We start from the raw sequence: 26,421 nt of genomic DNA on the forward strand, positions 1-26,421 counted from the left end.
TGAAAATGTAATATCTGCTGTTTGTGTCTGAGCTTTAGATTTCTCCATAAATATTAAAATGTATAATACTGTATCTCAGCGTGCGTAAGAGGGAATTAAACAAATTGCCCTACTTAAATAACCAAATATTTTGGTGGATCTCCAATGAGTCGATATTGATTTTGGGCTCTGATATCACACCTGCAAGATTCTTCACTTGGTGTTGAGGATTGTCGATACCACGCTGTCTCGAGAAAACAATGTGATTTAATGTAGCTAGAAGGAGCTGTGGCTCAAAGCAGCCTCAAATATATTCAGTCAGACATTCACGCATGCCAGAGTTGAAATATCTAGCCAACATTTAGAATTGAATAACATTGCTTGTGAACTTCAGAGATGTAGCTATTTGACAATGTGGCTTTGATTAAAGGCAAACGTATACTAACAGTAGTCATTGCTCCTTCTCTAGAGTCTACACCTTATGGGTGATGCGAAATAAAGTCATCTCACTGGATTCTTTGGCGAGCTCTCATTGGCTATTGCTCATCTCACACTACAAAAGTTTTGTAGATTTTGTGCCAATAAATATAACGGTCTGTATCACAACCGGCCGTGATTGGGAGTCCCATAGGGCGGCGTACAATTGGCCCAGCGTCGTCCGTGTTTGGCCGGTGTAGGCCGTCAATGTAAATAAGAAGTTAATGCATGTTAATTGCATCGATTCCTGTCGTTCATTAACGATTAGTTTGGTCGTCTGGGATATACCAACGGAAGATGGGGAACACATGTATTAGGGAAAGGGGGATACCTTCCACTGAAATGTGTCTTCCGCATTTAACCCAACCCCTCTGAATCAGAGAGATGAGGCGGGCTGCCTTAATCAACATCCACGTCATCGGCGCCCGGGGAACAGCGGGTTAACTGCCTTGCTCAGGTGTTGCTTTATTATTCAGGAACGTGTCAATACCTGACCCTCAGAACCTGCCTATCATTAATCCTGTTGACTCATCTGTAGGAAAGATTTGTTTCTCATTTGGTCCATTCAACAACAGAGCGATTTGAACCTTGTTTCAGCAGGATGTTGTATGTCATGCCTTATTGGAACGGTTTTATGGATATCTGTCGGGAAAAAGTTTGGATGTTGCCACACACATACCTACTTGTTAACTAAATTAAGGAAGTTTCCTTTAAAATTATTAATAAATATTATCCTGCCAACCACTGTATGAAGAAGTTTAAGAAAAACTAAAATTGTACCTTTTGTAATGACCATCCAGAAACCGTGTTGTATTTGGCATTGTATTCATGTAAGGAAACTGTGGCAAGACATCGGTATATTTATAATTGAACACATTTATGAAGATTTTACACTATTGTTGAGAGATGTACTGCTTGGATTCTTTACCTACGATAGAAATAAGTTGAAACAATTTTATGTAATTCATTTCATTATTCTTTTGGCCGAATTTCATATTCACAAATGTAAATTTATAAACAAAACACATTTCTTACCTTACAAAAAGAAATGGAACTATATTAACAAAAAAGCTGTTAGAATTATAAATGTATGTCTGTCCCTTAAGGTCCTTGTGTAATGTGATATTGTACCCCCTAGCCCAATTGTCCTTTGTATATTATTTATATATACTTGTCTTCCCCCATGTACTTTCTGTATTGATTTGTTCATTAAAAAAAAAATAAGAATAATACATATATACAAAATAACTGCCTTGCGCAGAACGACACATTTTTACCTTGTCAGCTCGGGGATGCGATCCAGCAACCTTTCGGTTACTGGCCCAACGCTCCTACCCGCCAGGCTACTTACATTCCAGTTGCTTGGTTTTCAATTAATAATTATTTCATACAGAGAATACATACTTTGGCAACATAATATATTAATACAAATTGAAGAATGTATAGCAATCTGATATAGTGTATGAAGTGGACAAATTACACCCCTTTTGTCCTGTGAAATGGTTTGTTCCAAAATGGTAGAAGCAGCGTGTGAGGAAGGAGTCGGCGTGGATAAACAACATTGACAATTTTTTTCTATTTAAATCCCCGTAAATTACACTTTTAGCGCGAGATAAACTGTAACAAACGTTTTTGTAAAAATATTTTAAAAGTGTTTTCACAGCGGTCCAATTGAACTATGGTAAGCACACTTTCAGCTGTCAACGTTGTTTTAACTTTGCTAGCTTAGCATGCTATATATATGTCGACGGATAAGTAGCTAACTTACTAACGTTACATACATAATACCAACTGTTGTGGTTGTCAATGACTATTAAACCAAATGTGTTAGTTAGCTAATATCTGTTATTTCAAATATGGGTGAGATTGATAGATTTAGCAATAGCCAACCAACTAGTTTGTGTGTTGGTGTTTGTTGTTAGCTAACTAGCTAGTCCATCAACAACAATTTACTTTTCAAAATAGTTATTTGTGTAACATTACTGCCTGACCCTCATGTACAAAGGGCTTGTGATGAACAGTGACCACTCAACACAGGTTACTGACATATTGCTGCATCTGAGCCCGATACAGTTGACCCTAAGACTATGTAACAAGTTACATTATCTAACCTTACATGCCTTTCTTTTCTAGCCTAATAAAAGGAAGAAGGCATTTATTGACAAGAAGAAAGCGGTGACCTTCCACCTGGTCCACAGAAGTCAGAGGGACCCCCTCGCTGCTGACGAGAAGGCACCGCAGCATGTCCTCCTACCCGCACCAAAGGTAACGTGTTAGTACAGTGGTTCCCAACCGTTTCCAGTTACTGAGTATGGTTACACGCACAAAATGAGATTGTGGTAAGTCAGATGAATATAAATTTGATTAAAACATATACATGTTTTCCAAGAAGTACAATTCCCCTAATCCGTTTACATGGACACGTCTGAAAAGGCTACCTGTTGGCGCTCTGATAAATGCCGAAAATCGCGAATCAAAATAAACGTTCTACCACAGTGAACATGTTATTTTCGGGAAACATATTTAATTCTGAGTTCGAACATGTACAGTTTGTATGTGAAAACTACTTGCAAGACGCATACGTTCAGTTGTACCTAACTCAATTCATTCGTGCTAAAGGAGGCTCGCCAGCGCAGATCAAATACACCGCTGGAACGCCGATTAAGGTGTTTACATGCCCAAATAATTTGAAAGATTGCTCAGAAACGCAAGTGTTTTAATCGGTGTATGTTTACATCGACTAAGATAAACAGAGTAAGGTGTTTACATGAGTATTGCATAGAAAACTACTCACTGTACCATCAACTGAATTTAGCTCTGCCCTGAGTACCGCTCGTGTGCATTTTACCAGTAGGACCTATGGTCTCATGAGTCTTGAGTCTCGTCCTTCAACATCTGCATTGCTTGCTGTTTGGGGTTTTAGGCTGGGTTTCTGTATAGCACTTTGACATTTGCAGATGTAGGACGGGCTTTATAAATACATTTGATTGAGAGTCTTGTCAAGTACCCCCTGTGGATAGACAATGTAAGTCCAGGTTATTGGGAACCACTGTGTTAGTACATGTACCAGACTTTACTAAGGTATTTAGTGTTTCAATGGAAGAAATGGTCACAGTTTTCATCAAACGACATCCATTGGTTACAATATTTAGGCTACTTATCCTAGTAGAAGAGTTAAACTTCAAGTCAAAAACATATTTGTTGAAGATATTCATTGGCCAAGGACAACCAAGATATTTGGTGCATATAATCCTGCTTTATGTGCACAATTGTATGTTTTGTGTCAGTCTGTAACCACTTACTCTGTCTGTGTTCAGGTGGAGGTGGAGAAGCGGCAAGAGGAGCAGAGGGAGTTTGGGGTGTTTTTCGACGATGACTACAACTATCTGCAGCACCTGAGAAAAACGGTTCGGCCCGTAGAGTGGGCTTCATCCGGCAAATCACAGAGAGGCAAACGTACCCATGACCTCCAGGATGGGGATGATGACGACGATGATGAGGAGGAGGAGGAGGAGGAGGAAAAGGCTACTCCTGTAAGTTTAGCAGGAGGTCCAGTGGTTGTTGCGGAGTGGAACGGTTTTGTAAATGTTTGGGCTATATATTGGACCAAACCGCTTATGGTGTAAATACAAGGTGAAATGATCTGATCTTTGTTAACAATGTAGATAGCTGGAGTAGTTTTTAAAGGCTGTCATTTGTGAGATCAAATTTCCCCAGTTGTGACATGTCAACACATGACCGTGGCTTTCCTGATGGGGTGGCAGGTAGCCTTGTGGTTAGAGCTTTGGGCCAGTAACATAAAGTTTGCTGGATCAAATCCTAGAGTTGACAAGGTAAAAATATGTTCTGCCCTTGAACAAGGCAGTTAACCCGCTGTCATTGTAAATAAGAATTTGTTCTTAACAGACTTGCCTAGTTAAATATAGGTTCAATTTTTTTATTTTATGATATTGTATAGGTTGTGGTAAGAGTGCCTGTAGGATGGGGTGTGGGGGCAACATTAGCTATCATGACTACTTTTCTATGAATAACCACTTTGCATTTTATAGCCACAGTGAGTAGGGTTGGCAGTTTTTTTTAGGTAATTGTGATAAATGAAAGTATTAAACATGCTTTTGTAACTTCAGCAGACCGTCTCCTTCAACTTGCCCTCCTCTGTGTTTGCGTCAGAGTTTGAGGAGGAGGTGGGAATGTTGAACAAAGCTGCCCCCATCTCAGGTAAGAGCCTGTCAGTAACAAAACCAAACTCCAGAAAGATGCCATTTTGGGTTCTTTGTTTTATGGCCAGGTCATTATTCTAAATCAGTGAATTCTTTAAGTTTTTAACTCTTGTCCCTCATGTTTTGTCTCAAAGGACCCAGGCTGGACATGGACCCAGACATCGTAGCTGCTCTCGATGAGGACTTTGACTTTGACGACCCAGACAACATGCTGGATGACGATTTCATTTTGAAGGCCAACGATGTCAATGGAGCTGTTGGCGTGGGGTAAGAATATATACTTTATATCAGTTTAATTTGTTTTTACCAACCCTTAGTCCCGTTCATTTGAGCTATACCAATCAAGTTACAATTGTTCAGAGAGAGGATTGCTTTTTGTGGTTTCAATTTCTTACTGAGAGCTGGTTAACATCTGCTAATTGAAGTCGTGTCACAATAAGGCTGTGCTCTCCCAAGTCTCTTTGTGCTGTTAGAAACCTCTCTCTGTCTCTCTCTCATTGCAGTGACGATGATGAAGAGTGGGAGGATACAGAGGAAGAGGAGAGCGACTCTGAGGGCGTTGCCTCTGGTGATGAGGACGGCGAGGGGCGCCCCAGGGAGTTCATGTTCATGGACGAGGAGACGAAAACTCGCTTCACAGAATACTCCATGACCTCGTCAGTCATGAGGAGGAACGAACAGCTCACGCTGCTGGATGACCGCTTTGAGAAGGTCAGTGAGCCTTCGACATCCTTTTTGGGTTTGGACCTGGGTTGCATTTTGTGACCTTTGGTAAAGATAAACTTTGAGTGACTGGCTGTTCTAACAGCATAAACACTGTGGCGGTCACAATTTAGTCAGTTGTTGATTGTCAAGCAAATAACTGTTGGTCTCACGGTAATTGACATAAACACATTTAGCCTCTCCTGGCTTCCACATTTTTAAGAAGTCTAATACATGTTGGGTTTTGATTTTTAATACATTATACGGCTGCATGATGAGACTCTAATGATGATTTTAAATAAGTTGCTTGAAAATGCATGAGCTCTGCTTTGTTTTTTTCTGCAACCTGTACACTCTCCAATAGCCTCTCATAGACAATTCGACAAGCACTTGATAATGCCTCGAATTTCACGGCGGCATTTGCTTTGTGGCACCCTAAAAAAATTCATGTCTTTTGCGGCCCGGAGTGCGCTGCGCAATCCGAAGCACGGCTCTCCGTCACGTGACCAGGTCTTGTTCACAGGCTACAAATTAAGACGGGCGCAACTGCGGGCGTCCTTATCCAATTCCGAGGTGCATATTAAAGATCTTAGAAGAACTGTCCACATTTACTTTTTGTCAGCCAACAAGATGAGTAGGCCTAAAGAACAGCAAAAGCACTAGCATATGTCAATCTACTATCCCCCATAGTACAAAAGTCTATCTATTTTGTGCGAGAAATAAATATTCCAAACATAGTCTGGGACAGTTGTGGGATGCAATGGATCCCAATTAATACAACCACTAGCATCAACAAAAACTTTTTATGCAATGTGGCTGAAGCAACAGATCAGAACATTTAGCTTAAAATGTTGATAAACTATTCACCGTTTCACATTATAAGCGCAAATGTTCCATTAGCGGAAAACACCTTCATCAAAAGTGACCGCAAATGCGATTATGTATGTAATGCTTTTATTATTAAGGTGCATTTGTATGGTGTAAATTATCTTACCCAAACTTGAAACTCTTGCGTTGCTTATGTATGCCAGTTAGGCTCTACACCCCTTGTAAAGCAGATTAATGTGCTTAATTTTAAGACGTTATTTGGCCACTTTAGTTGCGATACAAACCTTATTACAACATATAGGCCGATGGGCTAGGCTACATGAGGTGTGCGACTATGATTCAAACAAGTCACACAAAAAAAAGATTCACAAGTGAAAGGCTAATATTGTCACCCATCAGACTATTCTTGATTTAATCTTGTCTTTACATATACTAAATAACATGTGTGAATTTTTATTTAGATTTGACCATTATCATGTGTCAACACGGGCAGTGGGAAAAATACATGTCATCTATGCACTTAAATAGCGAATGGGGGACCCTTTTCCCCGTGGTTTATTTTCATGCCAGCCAGATAGGCTATACTCCTGTTGTAAAGAGAAGCAATGTGCTTAATATTAGGAAAGTTGAGAAATAAATATAGTATGCCTAGCCTATAGAAAGCTGATGGGATCCTCTTTTTATTAGTGGCTATCACGCTGTTTTCTCCCCCAATTGCATAGCCTATAGAAATGTTGCGCAACATGAGCTCATGGGCTCTCATAAAGTGTTTGATTACATTTTCGAATACATTTGCATTGATGTCAGAGTGATTAGAGGGCAAATCGAGTGCTGAGTACCAGGCAGTTTGGTAGGCTACTAATGACCATCAGCAGCAGCATCGGCTTGGAGAAGCCTAATTACCGTGACTAAACAGTCATGTGGAATTTGACTGGCTTCATGACTCATGACCACCGGTGTGGCGATAATACGGTCACCCGCAGCAGCCCTACACTCAGGTGCTAATTTCAACTAATGATATTCATTTCGTTCAAACAATTATTTCAATTAATATCATTGTATCGTTTTCCAAATTTGTTTCTTTCTGTCTCCCATAGTTTTTCGAGCAGTTTGACGAGGATGAGATTGGGGCCCTGGACAACGCTGAGCTGGAAGGGCATATCGAGCCAGACAGTGCTCGCCTGGAGGAGGTCATCAAAGACTACTTCAAACAGAAGGAGTTAGAGTGAGTGTGTGTGTAACTCTATAGCCTTAGCAATACTCTTAGATAGACAGAAGTGGAAGTCCTCATTGGAAATAATGGATTACCATAAGTCTTTGTGTTTAACTATAGATAATGACAGTAATTGAATCAACTCTATTCTTTCAGCTACCAGAGGCCTGACGCCCTGGGTCCTAAAGAGCTGCCAGTGGTGAGGGAGGAGGAGGAAGATGAGGACGAAGAGGAACAGGAGATGGAGACCATTGTCCTGACGGCACCAGCAGTGAAGTGGGACTGTGAAACCATTATCAGTAAGTGAGTTTACTAACCGTGTTGCTATTACCTGTCTGTTCAGTAACTAACCAACTCAGTAACTAAGATTACCATTGTAGTACATGCCTGATGACATAATTCTGTTCTGATGACATACGAATTGGCTTGATGTTTATTACCATAATTACTACATTTTCTTTTTTTTATTAATATTTAAATCCTTTCTGTTTTTCTTTACTATCCAAGGTACCTATTCGAATTTGTATAACCATCCAAAAATCATCAAAGATCCACCAAAGGTAAAAAATGTCTTCCTCTGTCGGTTGTTTGAGCGACGATAACAGATAGAAATACATTGTCACGTATTAAGTTGCATGTCTAACGTTCAACATTTTGAGAGGCTTTTAGCTCGTCTTCCTACCCAACATTAGCTACTAAGTTGTGAATTCAAGGCATCAGCTCAGGGCCATTGTTGCTGTTGATATGAGATGCTACACAGTACAGACCGATAGTGGTGTATTTCTGTGTTCTCTAACCAGGCCAAGCCCATCCGAGTATCCGCCAGAACAGGCATTCCTCTGGACGTCCTTCCCGGGAGGGGCCTGACAGCCAAGCAGGCTGAGCGCATGGAGCGTATCAACGACTCAGACCTGCCCCGCGTTGCCACACAGCACCGACCTCGCGAGGAGAGCAAGGAGGAGCGGAAAGCCAGGAAACAGGCCATCAAAGAGGAGCGCAAGGTAGGTTACTATACTCACGACTAATAGTTCTGTCTGACCCTCCCTACTGGGGGTTCATGTGGAGAATTCATTTATTATTGGGTGGGTAACAAAATTGTTGAAAAAGCTCCTGGAACAATGGTCATAGTGTGCTCCATTTTAAATCTCTCTATCTATCACATTCTATACAAATAAAAAAAATGTGTAAGTGTCATCTATGAATACGGTTCAAGTATTTAGATATCTTGTAGAAAGCTTTTGTCCTTCACCATTGACACCATATTGCTTGAATGTTTCTACAGGAGCGAAGAACAGAAAAGAAGGCCAACAAAGAGGCGTTCAAACAGGAAAAGGTCTATCAAGAGAAACAAATGTTGAACCTGCGTTCCAACGTCCAGGGTCTAAAGCTGTCTTAGCTGCCCAGATGGAAGATGAATTGGGACTGACTTTGTGCTCATCCTCTTAACTGGATTACTGATGAACAACAACCCTGCAACCACCATTTTGCAGAGGACCCCAACACAAGAGGACTATGGGCCGTGTGACATTTTTTGTGTAGTGTTCAGAGATTGATGTAGCCTGGTCCCAGATCTGTTTGTGCTCTCCAACTCCTATGGTCGTGACAGTAAGAGTCTGCAAGACTGCACAAACAGATCTAGGACCAGGGTAATTCAGATGTTTTTTTTTTTTTATAGATCAACTGTTCTGAAGGTAGCATGTCAATCATCAGAGTGCAGTTCACAAACCTTTCTTACCTTATACATTAAAGCTAAAGATTCTTCCTGGGGGTTTTTTGTTGAGAAGAATTACAGAAAATAAAAGTCAGTGGATATCTCTAGTAAATACTGAGTCTGTTTGATTTGGAGTAGTGTCATTCATTTGGTTATTCAATTATATTTCAATGCCCAACAACCCAAAAGTTTTTTACAGCCTGAGTAAAGTTTACTGATGATTAGTTCAGCCCACAGCTTTGGACTGGCGATAGATTTCCAGAAATCTCACAGGGACCATAAAAACAGAAATACAACAACAGAAAATAACAATTTACAAAGTGTCAATCGTTATCTAAAAATATAAGACAAAACTCACGACGAGAGACACCGCAACACTACATAAAGACCTAAGATGACAGCATAGTATGGCAGCAACACATGAAAACACAGCATGGCAGCAGCAAAACATGGTACAAACATTATTGGGCACAGACAACAGCAAAGGGCAAGAAGGTTAAGAAAACAATACATCATGTGAAGCAGCCACAACTGTCATTAAGCGTGTCTATGATTGAATCTTTGAATGAAGAGCTACACCACTGAAGATGTGATTGAAAATCAGTGAGGCACGACAGTGTACCTAGGTAAACCAGTTCTGTGATGTCATTGTCATCTATCCAGTGAAAGGTGTGATTTACAGAGGCCTGAGTTCAGAGGTGCTCAGGTGGGGCCATAGCCCACCACAACATCTCCTGCACTCATCTCCACCTCCAGTAGAGGAATGTGGTGTCTGTCATAGCCAGAGGCTGTGAAATCCATGTCCTCCAATGTCCTTGAGTCTGATTCCTCTGAGTCATCTCCACACAGCAGCACAGAGCATGGCTGTGTCACCTCCAGAAGCTCAGACCGTAATTGGCTTCTACTGTCCAATAAGCTCTCTCCCACCTGCCCAGAACTAATGGAGTATTGAAGGTAAGCTGAAAATCCAACGCTAGTGGTCGGTTCCTCCTCTTCGTCTTCTGAAGTTTCCAACATGCTCTGGGATGTGGTGGTAGCTGGTTCTATGTGCGCTATGATCTCACATTGCAGGTTCATTATATTCTTGTTATGTGGGTTTGATAGGATTGAAGCCTGTGAAACAATAATACATAGCCAAATTGAGATTAGTCAGCTCAGAGGGTGTATGGTTACTGTTTTGGACCAGAAAAGAAACCGATAACATATACTGTTCTAGCAACAAGCAAAAGCATCGGATAGGATGAACCTGTCCCAGAGGAGAAAATAGTATACGACACACAGTACTGCTGTATACATAATATACACTATATTTTACACATTCTACATAATACATACATTGCACGTTACCCACCATACACATTATGCGCTTACCAAAGTCTTTGGAAAATTGGACAAGTTTCTTTCCCGCATACTTCTCTTGCAGAGCCTTATTGTCACAAAGACTACAAAGGCCACAATGCCAATGATGAACAATGGCAAAAGCATGAGCAAAGATGATTCCAGTGAAATTGTTTCTGCAGATAGATAAACATATCAGTCACTGAATCACTTAACTAGCATACTATGCCATTGTAAGATAACTTTCCATAGCCACTATTCATTTTGACTATAATAATTAATCAAAACTGCAATAATTCATACAAACAAAACGCTAGAATTAAATAACGCTTACTTGGACCAGATATAACAAAAAAATGTAATGTCAACAAAGGTAGTGTACTTACTGTCTTCATAGCCACAGATGGGTCCTATTCTGCTGAACATAACTTTGTTGCCCATTGTATTCTCCTCCAGACTAACACAGTACTTCTCCTTGTTCTCCCGGACTGTGAAGTGATGACGACAGACTTTGTCTTTTATCTGACATTCAGAAGAGCCTTTAGTCTGCAGACAGAAGAAAGAATATGCAACCAGTAAATCAGCTAATGTCAACACCATCGTTAAGTATCCATTAGTCATCATTACTTATGCACTGAGAAAAGTAATTCAATGGATATGACCAGTGTGTACCCTCTGTATGTATACTGTAGATTGTAACCAATTAAGGGCAATTTTCATCATACTTACATTTTCATAGGTTACATGGTAAAGGAAGAGTTTGTCATCTTCACGTATGCTAGACTCTTTCAGTTCTGTGTACAGGTGGTAAGGGTTGTCGAAGCTAACTGTGACCTCCATATCCTTCATTGACACTTTTACAGCAGGGAAATCCAACTTGCCTGAGATAAAATTAAAAGGGTATTAGAGTAGAGTTAGAGAAAATGCCTGCAGTAATGAATATAAAGACCTGGAGGAGGACTAGCTCAATATACTGACCTGGAGGAGGACTACCTCAATATACTGACCTGGAGGAGGACTCCCTCAATATACTGACCTGGAGGAGGACTACCTCAATATACTGACCTGGAGGAGGACTACCTCAATATACTGACCTGGAGGAGGACTCCCTCAATATACTGACCTGGAGGAGGACTACCTCAATATACTGACCTGGAGGAGGACTACCTCAATATACTGACCTGGAGGAGGACTACCTCAATATACTGACCTGGAGGAGGACTCCCTCAATATACTGACCTGGAGGAGGACTACCGCAATATACTGACCTGGAGGAGGACTACCTCAATATACTGACCTGGAGGAGGACTCCCTCAATATACTGACCTGGAGGAGGACTACCTCAATATACTGACCTGGAGGAGGACTCCCTCAATATACTGACCTGGAGGAGGACTCCCTCAATATACTGACCTGGAGGAGGACTACCTCAATATACTGACCTGGAGGAGGACTACCTCAATATACTGACCTGGAAGAGGACTCCCTCGATATACTGACCTGGAGGAGGACTACCTCAATATACTGACCTGGAAGAGGACTCCCTCGATATACTGACCTGGAGGAGGACTCCCTCAATATACTGACCTGGAGGAGGACTCCCTCAATATACTGACCTGGAGGAGGACTCCCTCAATATACTGACCTGGAGAAGGACTACCTCAATATACTGACCTGGAGGAGGACTACCTTAATATACTGACCAGGAAAGGGACTCCCTCAATATACTGACCTGGAGGAGGAGTCCCTCAATATACTGACCTGGAGGAGGACTACCTCAATATACTGACCTGGAGGAGGACTACCTCAATATACTGAGCTGGAGGACTACAGTACCTCGATTTTGTCATATATACACACTACCAGTCAAAAGTTTGGACACGCCTATTCATGAAAGGGTTTTTCTTTATTTGTACTATTTTCTACATTGTAGAATAATAGTGAAGATATCAGAACTATGAAATAACACAAAAAAAAATGTTAAACAAATCAAAATATATTTTATATTTGAGATTCTTCAAAGTAGCCACCCTTTGCCTTGATGACCGTTTGCATACTCTTGAAGGAGTAGGTGTGTCAACACTTTTGACTGATACTGTACCTCTCTGTTGCTTGGATGGATGTCATTTTTATGTCACAAAGAAATCACATTTCTTACAAGGAGGAAAAATATTGGTATGTTTTCAATGCTCACTTTGAAAACCCACTTTTGAAAACAATGTACTTACACTCGATGTGAGCTATAAGGGCTTTACTAAATGTGAATATGGAGGAGTTCAGAGATGCCGATTCCTCCGTTTCATCACTGGCCGTTATAGTCACATAGTAGCGATCCAGTTCTTTAGCATTCCATATGAAGGGGGAGAGGTCATAATGGTGCTGTTTAGTGGAATCCAGCGGAAAACTAAGACTACAAAAAACAGGGAGCATTAGATACATTTAACAGAAAGACGGCACTCAACCAACAAACATAGTTAGAAACTGTCAACAGATCATGTGTCATAGTTGAATAAGCAGATAGCTCTGTTAGGATATCGTTTCAGGTAACAGGCTAATCCCTGTGGTTAAGGTATCTGATGCCCATAACATACGCATGCTATTCTTTTCAATCAAATTATATACACTGAAAAAAATATAAACGTAACATGCAACAATTTCAAAGATTTTACTGCGTTACAGTTCATATAAGGAAATCACTGGAATTGTCACGCCCTGACCTCAGTTTTCTATGTTTTATGTATTATTTTGGTCAGGTCAGGGTGTGACGAGGGTGGGTATGCTTGTTTGTCCTGTCTAGGGTTTTTTGTATATCTAGGGGTGTTTGTTAGTCTAGGTTTATTATAGGTCTATGGTGGCCTGAATTGGTTCCCAATCAGAGACAGATGTTTATCGTTGTCTCTGATTGGGGATCCTATTTAGGTTGCCATTTTTCATTTTGGTTTTGTGGGTTATTGTCTATGTGTAGTTTACCTGTCAGCACTCGTTATATTAGCTTCACGGTCGTTTTTGTTAGTTTGTTTAAGTGTTCTTCATTTATTAAAGAAGAATGTATTCAAATCACGCTGCGCCTTGGTCTCCTCGTTACGACAAACGTGACAGGAATTTACTGCGTTACAGTTCATATAAGGAAATCACTGGAATTTACTGAGTTACAGTTCATATAATACATTCTTTAGGCTCTAATCTATAGATTTCACATGACTGGGAATAGAGATATGGTCACAGATACCTTTAAAAAAAAATAGGGGCGTGGATCAGAAAACCAGTCAGTATCTGGTGTGACCACCATTTGCTTCATGCAACTCGTCACATCTCTTTTGTACAGAGTTGATCAGGCTGTTTATTGTGGCCTGTGGAATGTTGTCCCACTCCTCTTCAATGGCTGTGCGGAGTTGCTGGATATTGGCAGGAACTGGAACATGCTGCAATACACGTCGATCCAGAGCACCCAAAAAATGCTCAATGGGTGACGTCTGGTGAGTATGCAGGCCATGGAAGAACTGGCACATTTTCAGCTTCCAGGAATTGTGTACAGATCCTTGTGACATGGGGCCCGTGCATTATCATGCTGAAACATGAGATGATTGCAGTGGATGAATGGCACGACAATGGCCCTCAGGATCTCGTAACAGTATCTACCGATAAAATGTCAAGACCCTTGTGAGGACGACGAGCACGCAGATGATCTTCCTTGAGAAGTTTTCTGACAGTTTGTGCAGAAATTCTTCAGTTGTGCAAACCCACTGTTTCATCAGCTGTCCATGTGTCTGGTCTCAGACGATCCTGCAGGTGATGAAGTCCGATGTGGAGGTCCTGGGATGGCGTGGTTACACGTGGTCTGCGGTTGTGAGTCTTGTTGGAAGTACTGCCAAATTCTCTGAGGTGGCTTATGGTAGAGAAATGAACATTAAATTAACTGGCAACAGCTCTGTTGGGTATTCCTGCAGTCAGCATTCCAATAGCATGCTCCTTCAGAACTTGAGACATCTGTGGCATTGTGTTGTGTGACAAAACTACATGTTCTAGAGTGGCCTTTTATTGTCCACAGCACAAGGTGCACCTGTGTAATGATCATCCTGTTTAATCAGCTTCTTTATATGATACAACTGTCAGGAGATATGCTCACTAACAGCGACGTTAACAAATTTGTGCACAAAATTTGAGAGAAATAATATTTCTTTAGTGCGTATGGAACATTTCTGGGATATTTTATTTCAGCTCATGAAACATGGGACCAACACTTTACAGGTTGTGTTTATATTTTTGTTCAGTATAGTTAGACAAACTCATATTTCATCAACAATTAAAGCACGATATTACAAACATGAATAAACATTCAGGGCCGGTTTCCCAGACACAGACTAAGCCTAGTCCTGGATTTAAATATATTTGAATCTCCATTGTAACATGCTTCTTAGTTCATGACTAGATTTAATCTGTGTCCGGGACACTGTCCCTCATTGTTCTTCCATAGTGTATATCAGATGAACTTATTGGGAGGAGCTATAGGAGGACGGGCTCATCGTAATAGCTGGAATGGAGTTCTGGAACGGAGTCAAACATGTTCTTTATGTGTGTTTGGTACCATTCCATTCAAGCCATTACAATGTGCCCATCTTCCTATAGTTCCTCCCACCAGCCTCCTACCATGGTGTATATGTCATATGTAAGCCATTATGAAGTCATCCAAAACCAAGTCAGCAGTAGCCTGTAGTAGCTACTACTCATTAGAATACCAGCAGAGCTCACTTGAGATCACTACTTATTTTCAATTTGAAGAGAGGTTGACGAAGCAGTTCACTGTAGTTCCAATAAACAGTTGTCTGAAAGTTGTTGCAGCTCACTGTCACATTTTCTGGAGGTGGAACTGTCCAGGAAAAGAAGACATTACATTTAGTTAGTAGGCTTATGCAGGCAATGTGAAGAATCTGCCATGCAGGTAGTCTCAGTGTTAACATCTTGAGGCTTTGCTCATGAGGGTTAGTACCAAGGGAACCTTCCCCAGAGTACATTGACTAGACTGGTTGTTCATGGCAACAGCTTTGGAGCAAAGGCGAAACAGTTCCACCTGTCTTGGTAAAGTTATGTATTCAATCATAGGTATAATTTCAAATCAATATGTGATCTAAACTTTGAAGATTGAATGTATGCAGTATCTGCTTGTTGATGCCCCTGAGATGATGCAACCTGTCTCCTCCTTAACCACCCCCATGGATAAGCTAAATAAGGCAATCCTCCATTGGTGTCATCTAGACTACAGAACAAATCATTATTTTTCTTATTGAAAATATAAATACATTTGCACAATGAGCACTTGTCTCTCAAATACATCATTACAGTTGATGGTTAACTAGCTAACACATTTTAGCATAGACATGATAGTCAAAACACCTCAAAACATCCCTTATGAAAACAAATTGCAGTCAGAGTGCACTATAACTATAACTGCAGTGCACTGTGGTATAATTAAGCAATAAGGCTTGAGGAGGTGTGGTATATGGTCAATATACCACGGCTAAGGGCTGTTCTTATGCACGACGCCACGCAGAGTTCCTGAACACAGCCCTTAGCCGTGGTATATTGGCCATACGTCACAATCCCCCAAGGTGCCTTATTGCTATTATAAAATGGTTACCAATGGAATTAAAGCAGTAAAAATACATGTTTTGTAATACCTGTGGTATGTGTTCTGATATACCACGGCTGTCAGCCAATCAGCATTCAGGGCTCAGCCAAACAGCATCCAGGGCTCGAACCACCCAGTTTATAATTGCAGTTAGAGTGCAGTATAAATGCAGTATGATGCAAACACTACTTCCAAAATAACTGCAGTACACTGCAATTATTCTGCAACTACTGGGTCCAAAATACCACAGTTTACTGCAGTTACTGCACGTTTCCTGCAGTTTCAGAACTGCAATCTTTTTTCTAAGGGATGGTATCAATAACAAGATAAAACGAGCCACCTACGATTCCCCATATGGCAGCTTCTTGTAATTGTTGCTAACTATCTGGCTATCAAGTATCACAACAACACACAGATTTCTGCCCCAATCAATCGCATCACGAAAATGATGCACTTTCACCGATGGGGGCGAAAGCGCTTTGATATGATTTTGTTTGTTTTCAATAAACATTTGAAGGATGAATATAGTTTGTTGTCAACAATCTAAGCCAACCCTGTCTGTTTTGCCCCATAGTTGTGCAAGCGTCGGTTTTGTTGCTAAATAACCAACTCCTTTATACACACTAAATCAAATGAAATAATTTGTTAATCAAAGTGTGATTGAGCAACACTAACTTCCTCATGTCAGCACCTTGGGCAATTTCTGTTAGACAGCTATATGTTCAACCAAACGACACGTCACAACTCTCATCTCAACCAGAGATCTCCATTAACTTTTTTAATTTATATATGTTTTTGCATTATTTTACCAGGTAAATTGACTGAGAACACGTTCTCATTTACAGAAACGACCTGGGGAATAGTTACAGGGGAGAGGAGGGGGATGAATGAGCCAATTGTAATGTAATAAGACACTGCTTTTGTCCTCCTTGAAAATGCCAGGTAAATATTGGCAGCAATGAGGAAGCAAATAAGAGTGTTACTTTGTCCAGGTGAGTTGGGCTACATTGTTGCCCATCTGCATTCATTCAAAATTCCTTCTCATAAACTCTTAAACCCATTTTGCAACACTGCCTTACCCACAATTAATTGCAGAAAGCACCTAAGCATTGTCCTGCTCATGCTTATCACAGTAAAGTACTGATGTTTGTTTTATGAGCCTACTTGAAAAGAACAGGAAGGTCTGCACTGAATTATCACTTTTATTGACAACGTTTCTTCGTCAGGTCAGGAGTGTTTAACAGTCCAAGCAAGCACTCAAGAAGATAACCAGTCCAGGGATTTACCACACACCACACCCGTGTTAAACCAAGTGGCTTCTAAACAGCTCCTACCACCAAGCCAAAAAACTCCTGAACATCTAATCGCCCCCCCCCCCCCTTACACCGTTGCTACTCTCTGTTGCTATCATCTACGCATAGTCACTTTAATAACTCTACCTACATGTACATACTCCCTCAAGTACCCCGCACATCGACTCTGTATCGGTACCCCCCTGTATATTTACATTTAAGTCATTTAGCAGACGCTCTTATCCAGAGCGACTTACAAATTGGAAAGTTCATACATATTCATCCTGGTCCCCCCGTGGGGAATGAACCCACAACCCTGGCGTTGCAAGCGCCATGCTCTACCAACTGAGCCACACGGGACCACATATATATATATATACAGTCTCGCTATTGTTATTTTACTGCTTCTCTTTAATTACTTGTTACTTTTATCTCTTATTCTCATCCATATTCTTTTTCAACTGCATTGTTGGTTAGGGGCTCTGTTGTATTCGGTGCATGTGACTAATACAATTTGATTTGGTTTATTATGATACCACGGAATCTGATGTTAACATTTCATTATAGTTTAGGTAAACTAATGTAAGATCAAATTACATTTATTTAGGCCTAACAGCTATGTCCTAAGCAAATTGTTGCCTACCGACTGTATGTTAGAATTCAATACAAGACTAATTTGACAACCTGTGGTTTTAATAGTTAGAATTGAGGAGCGGATGAGACATAATGGGGAGTTGCCTGTAGAGTCGGTTTATTCTAAGGACAGGTTCAAACAAGGTGGATGAGACATAATGGGGGGGGGGGGGGGCTGTAGAGTCGGTTTATTCTAAGGACAGGTTCAAACAAGGTGGATGAGACATAATGGGGGGGGGGGGGGCTGTAGAGTCGGTTTATTCTAAGGACAGGTTCAAACAAGGTGGATGAGACATAATGGGGGGGGGGGGGGCTGTAGAGTCGGTTTATTCTAAGGACAGGTTCAAACACATGCAGACTTCTCAGAATTACTGCCCATTTGTATTTTTCTAACATCATTTGGGGACATTTCGAGGTTAGGATACTGACAAAAGATGATGTGAGCTGATTTAGTACATAGTGTGTCGAATTATTACAAGTGGGCAAAACACCATGACTTAAAAAGATAACCTACAGACAAAATTGTTATTACAGTATTATTACATAGCTAAGCCTATTACCGCAAATCATCCCTTCCTATTTGTAATCAGAATAATAACAACCCACATTGTTCTTCAATCAAAGCAATGTAGTTTTCTAAGTTTTCATCCAGGTTAACCAACTTACCCAGTGTGGAAACCGCTGTGACCAAAACCATCAGGAATGTCAGTGAACCACAAAAAGCCAACATCATGCCTTTTGAATTACTAATCCACGAAATGTAAGAAACCGAAATAACAATTTGATACTTATTCTTAGATTTAAAAAAAAACAGCAATCTACATTTAACCTAAATTAAAAGACAGAACCGCAGAGCTAAAATGTGTTATCAGAGTAGTATCGGTCGTTGACGTAACTAGACGCAGTTTCTCTGGCAGGAAATAACAGAGGTGTATTTCCTCACAGTTTCTTTGAATTGACACACCTCCGTTTCCTCATTTCATTCTAATTAATTCTAAAGACTTCTGTAGAATATATGTCTACCCTAGGGGAAAATTCTAGCAATTATTAGGCAGTTAACTGAACTAAATATATCCTAAAAGGACTATATGTCCGTCCCATCTGAGTTGAGTACAAGAAACATGCAGAGTTGAGTACAAGAAACATGCGGAGGTCACACCTTGGCGCAGCCGATTAGCCACGTGTGGGATACCATATTCACAATATGAATGGTGTGATTGGTAAGATTTTTCCACCTTTTAATGGGGTGATTGGTGGCTAATCGGGTGCTTGACCTCAACCCAATCTCTCTCCAGTCACAGGACATCAGAGGACAGGTAAAAACATGTCAGCCTACCTTGATCAATGCCACCTCCTACTGCTGATTTGTGGTCAAACTTAACATAACAACAATTAATTGACACAAGCAATTCACAATGAATGTTGTTCATTGCACCCTTGTGAAAGTGACATCAAATGCCCACCTTGGAAAACTTTTGAAACTGCTAGGATTGTTGTACAGGCATAGGGATGACATTGTAGCACATGGTCCATTTAAAAAAATGTAACTAGGCAAGTCAGTTATGAACAAATTCTTATTTACAATGATGGCCTACCGGGGAACAGTGTGTTAACTGCCTTGTTCAGGGATAGAACGCCAGATCTTTACAGTACCTTGTCAGCTCAGGGATTCGATTCAGCAACCTTTCGGTTACTGGCCCAACACTCTAACCACTAGGCTACCTGCCACCCCAATAAGAGCTTCATATACATTTCAGGCCTTTGTCTATCAAGGAATAATGATACATAGCTGGATTTCTGGTACCGAGGTAAAGACAGTTTCAGGTTGGTTGAATATTCGAATATTCGACCGATATTCAGGCTTGTCGGGGATATTCAGCAAATTGGATGCAGTCTATCACAGTGCCATCCGTTTTGTCACCAAAGCCCCATATACTACCCACCACTGCGACCTGTATGCTCTCGTTGGCTGGCCCTCGCTTCATATTTGTCGCCAAACCCCACTGGCTCCAGGTCATCTATAAGTCTTTGCTAGGTAAAGCCCCGCCTTATCTCTGCTCACTGGTCACCATAGCAGCACCCACCCGTAGCACGCGCTCCAGCAGGTATATTTCACTGGTCACCCCCAAAGCCAATTCCTCCTTTAGCCACCTTTCCTTCCAGTTCTCTGCTGCCAATGACTGGAACGATTTGCAAAAATCACTGAAGCTGGAGACCCATATCTCCCTCACTAACTTTAAGCACCAGCTGTCAGCGCAGCTCATAGATCACTGCACCTGTGCATAGCCCATCCAACTACCTCATCCCCATACTGTTATTTTTTATTTTTTTGCTCCTTTGCACCCCAGTATTTCTACTTGCACATTCATCTCTGCACATCTATCACTCCAGTGTTTAATTGCTAAATTGTAATTATTTCGCCACTATGGCCTATTTATTGCCTTCCCTCCCTTATCTTACTTAATTTGCACACACTGTATATAGACTTTTTCTCTATTGTGTTATTGACTGTATGTTTGTTTATTCCATGTGTAACTCTGTGTTGTTGTTTGTGTCTCACTGCTTTGCTTTATCTTGGCCAGGTCGCAGTTGTAAATGAGAACTTGTTCTCAACTACCCTACCTGGTTAAATAAAGGTGAAATAATAAAAAATACAAATTGTTTTCCTTACATCCACTGAGAACACGTCAACATAGGACCGTCAACATAGTGACAAATCAAATTTTCAAATTTCCTTAGCTCTTTAACCATTACTCCTAAAACTTTCAAAACTGGTTGTAGCTAACCCGATTTTGTCGATTTACATCCCGCACTATTTTTAAATATTTATTTACATTTTTGAATTTCAATAGCTCTTTGATCATATGACCTACTGACTTCAAACAAGGTCCAGAATGTACACTCAGTGGGCCTACACATCGCACACCCTTTAGTTTGTCCATTTTCATCTCACACGTTTTTACATTAATTTTTCAAAATATAAGATTTAAATCGCTCCTTGGTCATGTGGCATACTGACTTCAAACAAGGTTCAGAATGTCCACTGACTACCCTTATATAGTCAGTGGACTATAGTTATTCCATTGTACTGGATATAATTCATATTAGCATTTTACATACATTCATAAGTATAATCATTTTTTATGACATACTGTGAAAAACTCTTGGCTGCTGGCTCTGTCACTTTCAGACATGTGCAGAGCAGACTGAAAGGGGAAGGGTAGCTCTTGACTTGAACCACAGGGGTTCTCTGTAAAGAGAGAGTAATCCAAAAGGCACAGACACACCCCTTGACTTTCAATTGGCACACTTGACCTGTATGTATTCTCTCCTGATTGGTCTCCGTGGTGCTTAGTCAATGGGAACTCCGTTGCCGGCCCCATCATAACATTTTTACACAGTCTGGCAGTCTGACTAAAGTGCCAGAGGTATAAGGAGAGACATTCTCTTTTGTATTTATGGGAACAAATATTTCCAAACACTTTGGATCCTATTCTTGGACAGTTAGAAGACACAATGCGTCAATGCAAAAAAATAAATAGTAATTACTGTCCATGAGTAACCTCAACCTTGTGGGTCTGTGGGTGTTTGGCCCAATAAAGTGCCAACTCAATTCTACCACTGACTAGTCTCTCATGCCCTTATAAATGGGGGACACAGGGAAATAGTTTTTAATCTAAACCAGCCCTTTTTTACTGGAGTACACTAACCCCTAATCTAACCCCTAATTGGGGCTCTTTTCTTGACACACAGTAGCAATTTACCAGATAAGAAGTCAAGAAGATCAAAAAGTAGATTGTTGTAAGGGTGTATTACGTACTGTGCTGGCCCCATTGTCATATCCATTCTGGATTCTAAGTGGTAAAATCATAGCTGAAAAATGCCTCTGTGTATACTGTATGTGGGAATGTCTTATGTCCGTCCTACATGTAGTGTTGATACATGGAATATTCCTCAACTGCATATTTCATAAATTATGTTCAACAACTGACATTTTCAGATATTATTTTGACAAACACACTTTGGTGCTTACAATTCATTCTCTCTTGTCATAGACTTGATGGGCACTGTCATCTGTGATCTTTGTGATATGACTTTCTTTAAGCACGTACTGATGCAACTGTTACTTAATATTTTTTTCTTAAAGTCTACAAACGCTCTACATTTATTCACTCTGTGATAGGGTTGGATCCTATATGCTACTTTTATTATTCTCCTGTAAATGGTTCAGTGCCTATAATTTAGGCTGTGTGTAGAATGGGGCATAAAGGAAATTACCTCTACTAGATTATAGTGATAAGGAAATCAGCATACAGTTTTGGCCTGTGTATTCATTTGCCTATAACTAATCAGAATTCAATTATGTTTACATAAAAAAAGAGAATACTTCAAAATGAGAAGATCCTGCCATGGAAAAGAAAACTGGGTGGACATAAAGTGGAAAGGAGGGGAAATAACTCACACCATGCAGCAGGACACCTTCAGCTGTGGGGTCTTTGTAATGCAGGTTTGATAGTTATATTTTCAATCATGAATGGTAAGCTGTTATGTGACAATTAGGTCAAAAACTTCTATTTTATTTTTTGGTGTAGATGGCCAAGGAAGTTGCACAGAACTTCCCCAACATCCCCTCCCAAATTGATGTAAAACCTTCACAAAAACACATGGAGCAACTGTGAAAAGAAATGGCTGAGGATATACAAAAAATGTCTGGTATGTAATGACATTTAATTCAAAGTAAATGTAAATTCTTTATTTTTATGTAGTTGTGTGGGACAGCCATATGTTCAGAGTTCAACAAAGTCAACAACTGCTTCATGTGGGCCACTGATAAAGATCCTGGATGTGGCCCAAAGACTGACTGGGTTAGTAACTTTATTTAACATTTTTATAATCTTTTGACAACAGTGACGGCATGTAAGACAATTTATGATATAACACAATGGATGGCTAATTCGTCATACTGCATTGATATTTGATATTATTTATAAAGTGTTACGCTTTGTTTTGTTTTAGATTGAATGTTTTGCATGCCAACGGTGGTTCCGTGTGCTGTGTCTAGGAATGAAAACAAAAGAGTTCAGCGTGAAGAACACAAACTGGAAGTGCTGTTTGTTGTTGAAAATGTATGCTATCCCCTATCCACACTGACGAGGCTCTGAAATGTACATCAACCAGGGATAAAGAGAAAGTTAACACTGTGAAATGTTTTGTACTTATTTGAAGTAAAGTGTCTGTTGACATGTTGGAAAAGATTTAAGGTCTACAATTTCTGTTTAATTTGTCAATATTACATTGTTATTCATTGATTTACTGGCCACCATTACTGTGGTTACATGTTCAGTATATGTATTGACCAGCAAACCCACTGCAGCCTACCTCACCAGCTCACTCTCCATCCCTGCTTTGGACAATTAATAACATGACTCTCGTACTTTGCCATTTTCCTTTATGGTTGATATTAACGATGAAAGTAGATATTAGCTGTCTCTCTCCTATTGTGTACCGCTGTTAAATACTGTGGCAAAATAAAAACAGGGAAAATAATACTTAGAACTACCAATTATTATAGATAAATATTAAAGAAAAGGGTTAACACAACACTGGACTGAACCCCCTAATGGTTAAACTAATAATAATGTACAACAATATAGAAGACACATGACTAGAGGTTATGCAATATTCGTGTATATCCACTGCACGCTTCTTAGGTGTGTAATTGACATGACCAAGGAGCTATTGAAATTTAAAACTATGAAAAATGTCCATTACACAGCGTGATTTTCAGTACACAAACATGAGTGTTCAATATATAAGGCTAGTCCGTGGACATTCTGAAGTTTGTTTGAGTCCAGTAGGTCACATGACCAAGGAGCTATTGAAGTTTTAAATTCTGAAAAATTCATGTAAAATCGAGTGAGATGAAAATGGACAAACTAATATAAGGGTAGTCAGTGTACATTCTGCACATTGTTTGAAGTCATTATGTCACATGACCAAGGAGCTATTCAAATTTGACATTTTAAAAAATACACATAGAATCAAGTGAGATGAAAATGGACAAACTAAAGGGTGCGCAATGTGTAGGCCCACTGAGTGTACATTCTGAACCTTGTTTGAAGTCAGTAGGTCACATGGCCAAGGAGCTATTGACATTCTTAAGTTAGACAAGTTAATGTAAAAAAAGAGAGATGAAAATTGACAAACTAAAGGGTGTGCAATATAGAAGGGTAGTCAGTGGAAATTCTGAACCTTGTTTGAGTCAAGTAGGTCACATGACCAAGGAGCTATTGAAATTCGAATGTAAAAAAAGTTTGTAGTTTGTATACGCTCCCTAACTAATTCAAGTAGGAATACAAAATGCTGATCACATTTCCACATGTTTATTAGCTTTGGAAAGCGAATTAATGTCCAAATCGTGAAAATAAGACCTGTGCAATGTTGTGCACAATTTTTCCAACATCATGACACTTATTTGGAGTCTGTGGCTCAAGTGGTTTGAAAGCTATTGAGGTTTGAAAGCGCGAATATCCAACTCGAAACTGCCTTTACCTCGGCATTTCTTGTTGAGATGAAAGATAAATGCATGTCAAGGATTTACAGCTAACAGTGATGCTTACAGGCACGTCGGCAGGATTAACTCGGCAAGGGGGCATCAGAAATGACTAAGGGGGCACAACTATTTTCGCTTGCTGATAACACAGGATGTATAATTATCCATAGTACAATTACACACAATGTATTTGCAGCCACGCACGGCTGTCTTGCCGCAAGAATACAGGCTACTGCACCGCTTTACAAACATGGACAATTAAAAACCGTCTGTAGAAATGGCAAGTTATGACAACGCTACGTGCACAATACCCATCAATGCAATGCAAAACAGTTGCTAATTACCATAAAAACACATCTCCATGCCAAAACTATGTATTTCCAATCGCGGAACGCAAACAATAATGTACAATGAACTACCACGACTTATCAGTACAATGGAGCTTGGACGCAGGTACCAACCTGTCTTCGCACAAGAGTTCCGTACTATGCTGCGTATGATAACAGAGAAATTTGTATTCCATAGCAACGAGTTATTTATGGTAACACTATAGCTACATTGTTACTCAACCATTGGTCAAGGTCTGCCCACCCTCATCAATGTAATGTGCAAAGCACCTCTTCTACTATATAAAACAACATGAAAAACAATATTATAAACCAAACATTTCCAATCCAATCACATCACAGAAATCAAGCAGTAGACTTGGCAGCAATGCCAATAAAGAAAATCACGTATACGCTTATTTCTGACATTTGCCACGCATTTTCCGACTTCAACTGTAGCTGTAGAGGCCCGGAGTATCTATTCAAAATGCTCTGCATTAAGTTAGTCCATTTTTCTTCTCCAGATCAGGCGATTTCAGTCTGTAGAAACTGACGTGCAACAGTAAATTTACAGTTGAAGTCGGAAGTGTACATACACTTAGGTTGGAGTCATTAAAACTCGTTTTTCAACAACTCCACAAATTTCTTGTTAATAAATTATAGTTTTGGCTAGTCGGTTAGGACATCTACTTTGTGCATGACACAAGTAATTTTTCCAACAATTGTTTACAGACAGATTATTTCACTTATAATTCACTGTATCACAATTCCAAAGGGTCAGAAGTTTACATACACTAAATTGACTGTGCCTTTAAACAGCTTGGAAAATTCCAGAAAATTATGTCATGGCTTTAGAAGCTTCTGATAGGCTAATTGACATCATTTGAGTCAATTGGAGGTGTACCTGTGGATGTATTTCAAGGCCTACCTTCAAACTCAGTGCCTCTTTGCTTGACATCATGGGAAAATCAAAATAAATCAGCCAAGACCTCAGAAAAAAAAATTGTAGACCTCCACAAGTCTGGTTCATCCTTGGGAGCAATTTCCAAATCCCTGAAGGTACCACATTCATCCGTACAAACAATAGTACACAAGTATAAACACCATGGGACCACGCAGCCGTCATACTGCTCAGGAAGGAGACGCGTTCTGTCTCCTAGAGATGAACGTACTTTGGTGTGAAAAGTGCAAATCAATCCCAGAACAACAGCAAAGGACCTTGTGAAGATGCTGGAGGAAACAGGTACAAAATTATCTATATCCACAGTAAAATGAGTCCTATTTTGACATAACCTGAAAGGCCACTCAGCAAGGAAGAAGCCACTGCTCCAAAACCGCCATAAAAAAGCCTGACTACGGTTTGCAACTGCACATGGGGACAAAGATTGTACTTTTTGGAGAAATGTCCTCTGGTCTGATGAAACAAAAATAGAACTGTTCGGCCATAATGACCATCGTTATGTTTGGAGGAAAAAGGGGGAGGCTTGCAAGCCGAAGAACACCATCCCAACCGTGAAGCACGG

The 26,421-nt window shown here is 40.2% G+C and overlaps 2 protein-coding genes across 3 annotated transcripts; one reads left to right on the forward strand and one right to left on the reverse strand.

Moving 5' to 3' along the window:
• Positions 1–1,943: 1,943 nt before the first annotated feature.
• On the forward strand, positions 1,944–9,242 carry LOC120066382 (protein LTV1 homolog). 2 transcript variants are annotated; one of them, XM_039017726.1, is made up of 11 exons: positions 1,944–2,137; positions 2,590–2,721; positions 3,774–3,989; positions 4,587–4,674; positions 4,811–4,943; positions 5,180–5,387; positions 7,304–7,431; positions 7,576–7,718; positions 7,927–7,979; positions 8,220–8,420; positions 8,702–8,815. In XM_039017726.1, exons 1-11 carry the CDS (start codon positions 2,135–2,137, stop codon positions 8,813–8,815), a joined length of 1,419 nt encoding a protein of 472 aa, XP_038873654.1. In that variant the 5' UTR covers positions 1,944–2,134. The 2 variants fall into 2 exon arrangements, with proteins under 2 accessions (XP_038873654.1, XP_038873645.1); XM_039017717.1 differs by having other exon boundaries at positions 1,988–2,137; positions 4,584–4,674; positions 8,702–9,242.
• LOC120066393 (interferon gamma receptor 1-like) lies at positions 9,202–18,904 on the reverse strand. Its single transcript, XM_039017738.1, has 7 exons — positions 18,686–18,904; positions 15,218–15,335; positions 12,697–12,878; positions 11,198–11,349; positions 10,855–11,014; positions 10,502–10,644; positions 9,202–10,243 (listed from the first exon to the last, which is right to left on the reverse strand). The coding sequence occupies exons 1-7, from the start codon at positions 18,750–18,752 to the stop codon at positions 9,833–9,835; spliced, it is 1,233 nt and encodes a 410-aa protein (XP_038873666.1). The 5' UTR covers positions 18,753–18,904; the 3' UTR covers positions 9,202–9,832.
• Between the last annotated feature and the right edge of the window lie 7,517 nt (positions 18,905–26,421).

The sequence above is a fragment of the Salvelinus namaycush genome, chromosome 2 (genome assembly GCF_016432855.1).
Source record: "Salvelinus namaycush isolate Seneca chromosome 2, SaNama_1.0, whole genome shotgun sequence".
Taxonomy (NCBI): domain Eukaryota; kingdom Metazoa; phylum Chordata; class Actinopteri; order Salmoniformes; family Salmonidae; genus Salvelinus; species Salvelinus namaycush.

Excerpts from the sequence above, each read along its gene's own strand:
- LOC120066382 (XM_039017717.1), top strand. Across the intron at positions 2,722-3,773 it reads TCCTCCTACCCGCACCAAAG|GTGGAGGTGGAGAAGCGGCA; the intron begins GTAACGTGTTAG and ends GTCTGTGTTCAG. Across the intron at positions 8,421-8,701 it reads CCATCAAAGAGGAGCGCAAG|GAGCGAAGAACAGAAAAGAA; the intron begins GTAGGTTACTAT and ends ATGTTTCTACAG.
- LOC120066393 (XM_039017738.1), bottom strand. The coding sequence starts at position 18,752 with ATGATGTTGGCTTTTTGTGGTTCACTGACATTCCTGATGGTTTTGGTC. Across the intron at positions 15,336-18,685 it reads CACAGCGGTTTCCACACTGG|TTCCACCTCCAGAAAATGTG; the intron begins GTAAGTTGGTTA and ends TTTCCTGGACAG. Across the intron at positions 12,879-15,217 it reads AAAATAAGTAGTGATCTCAA|TCTTAGTTTTCCGCTGGATT; the intron begins GTGAGCTCTGCT and ends TGTTTTTTGTAG.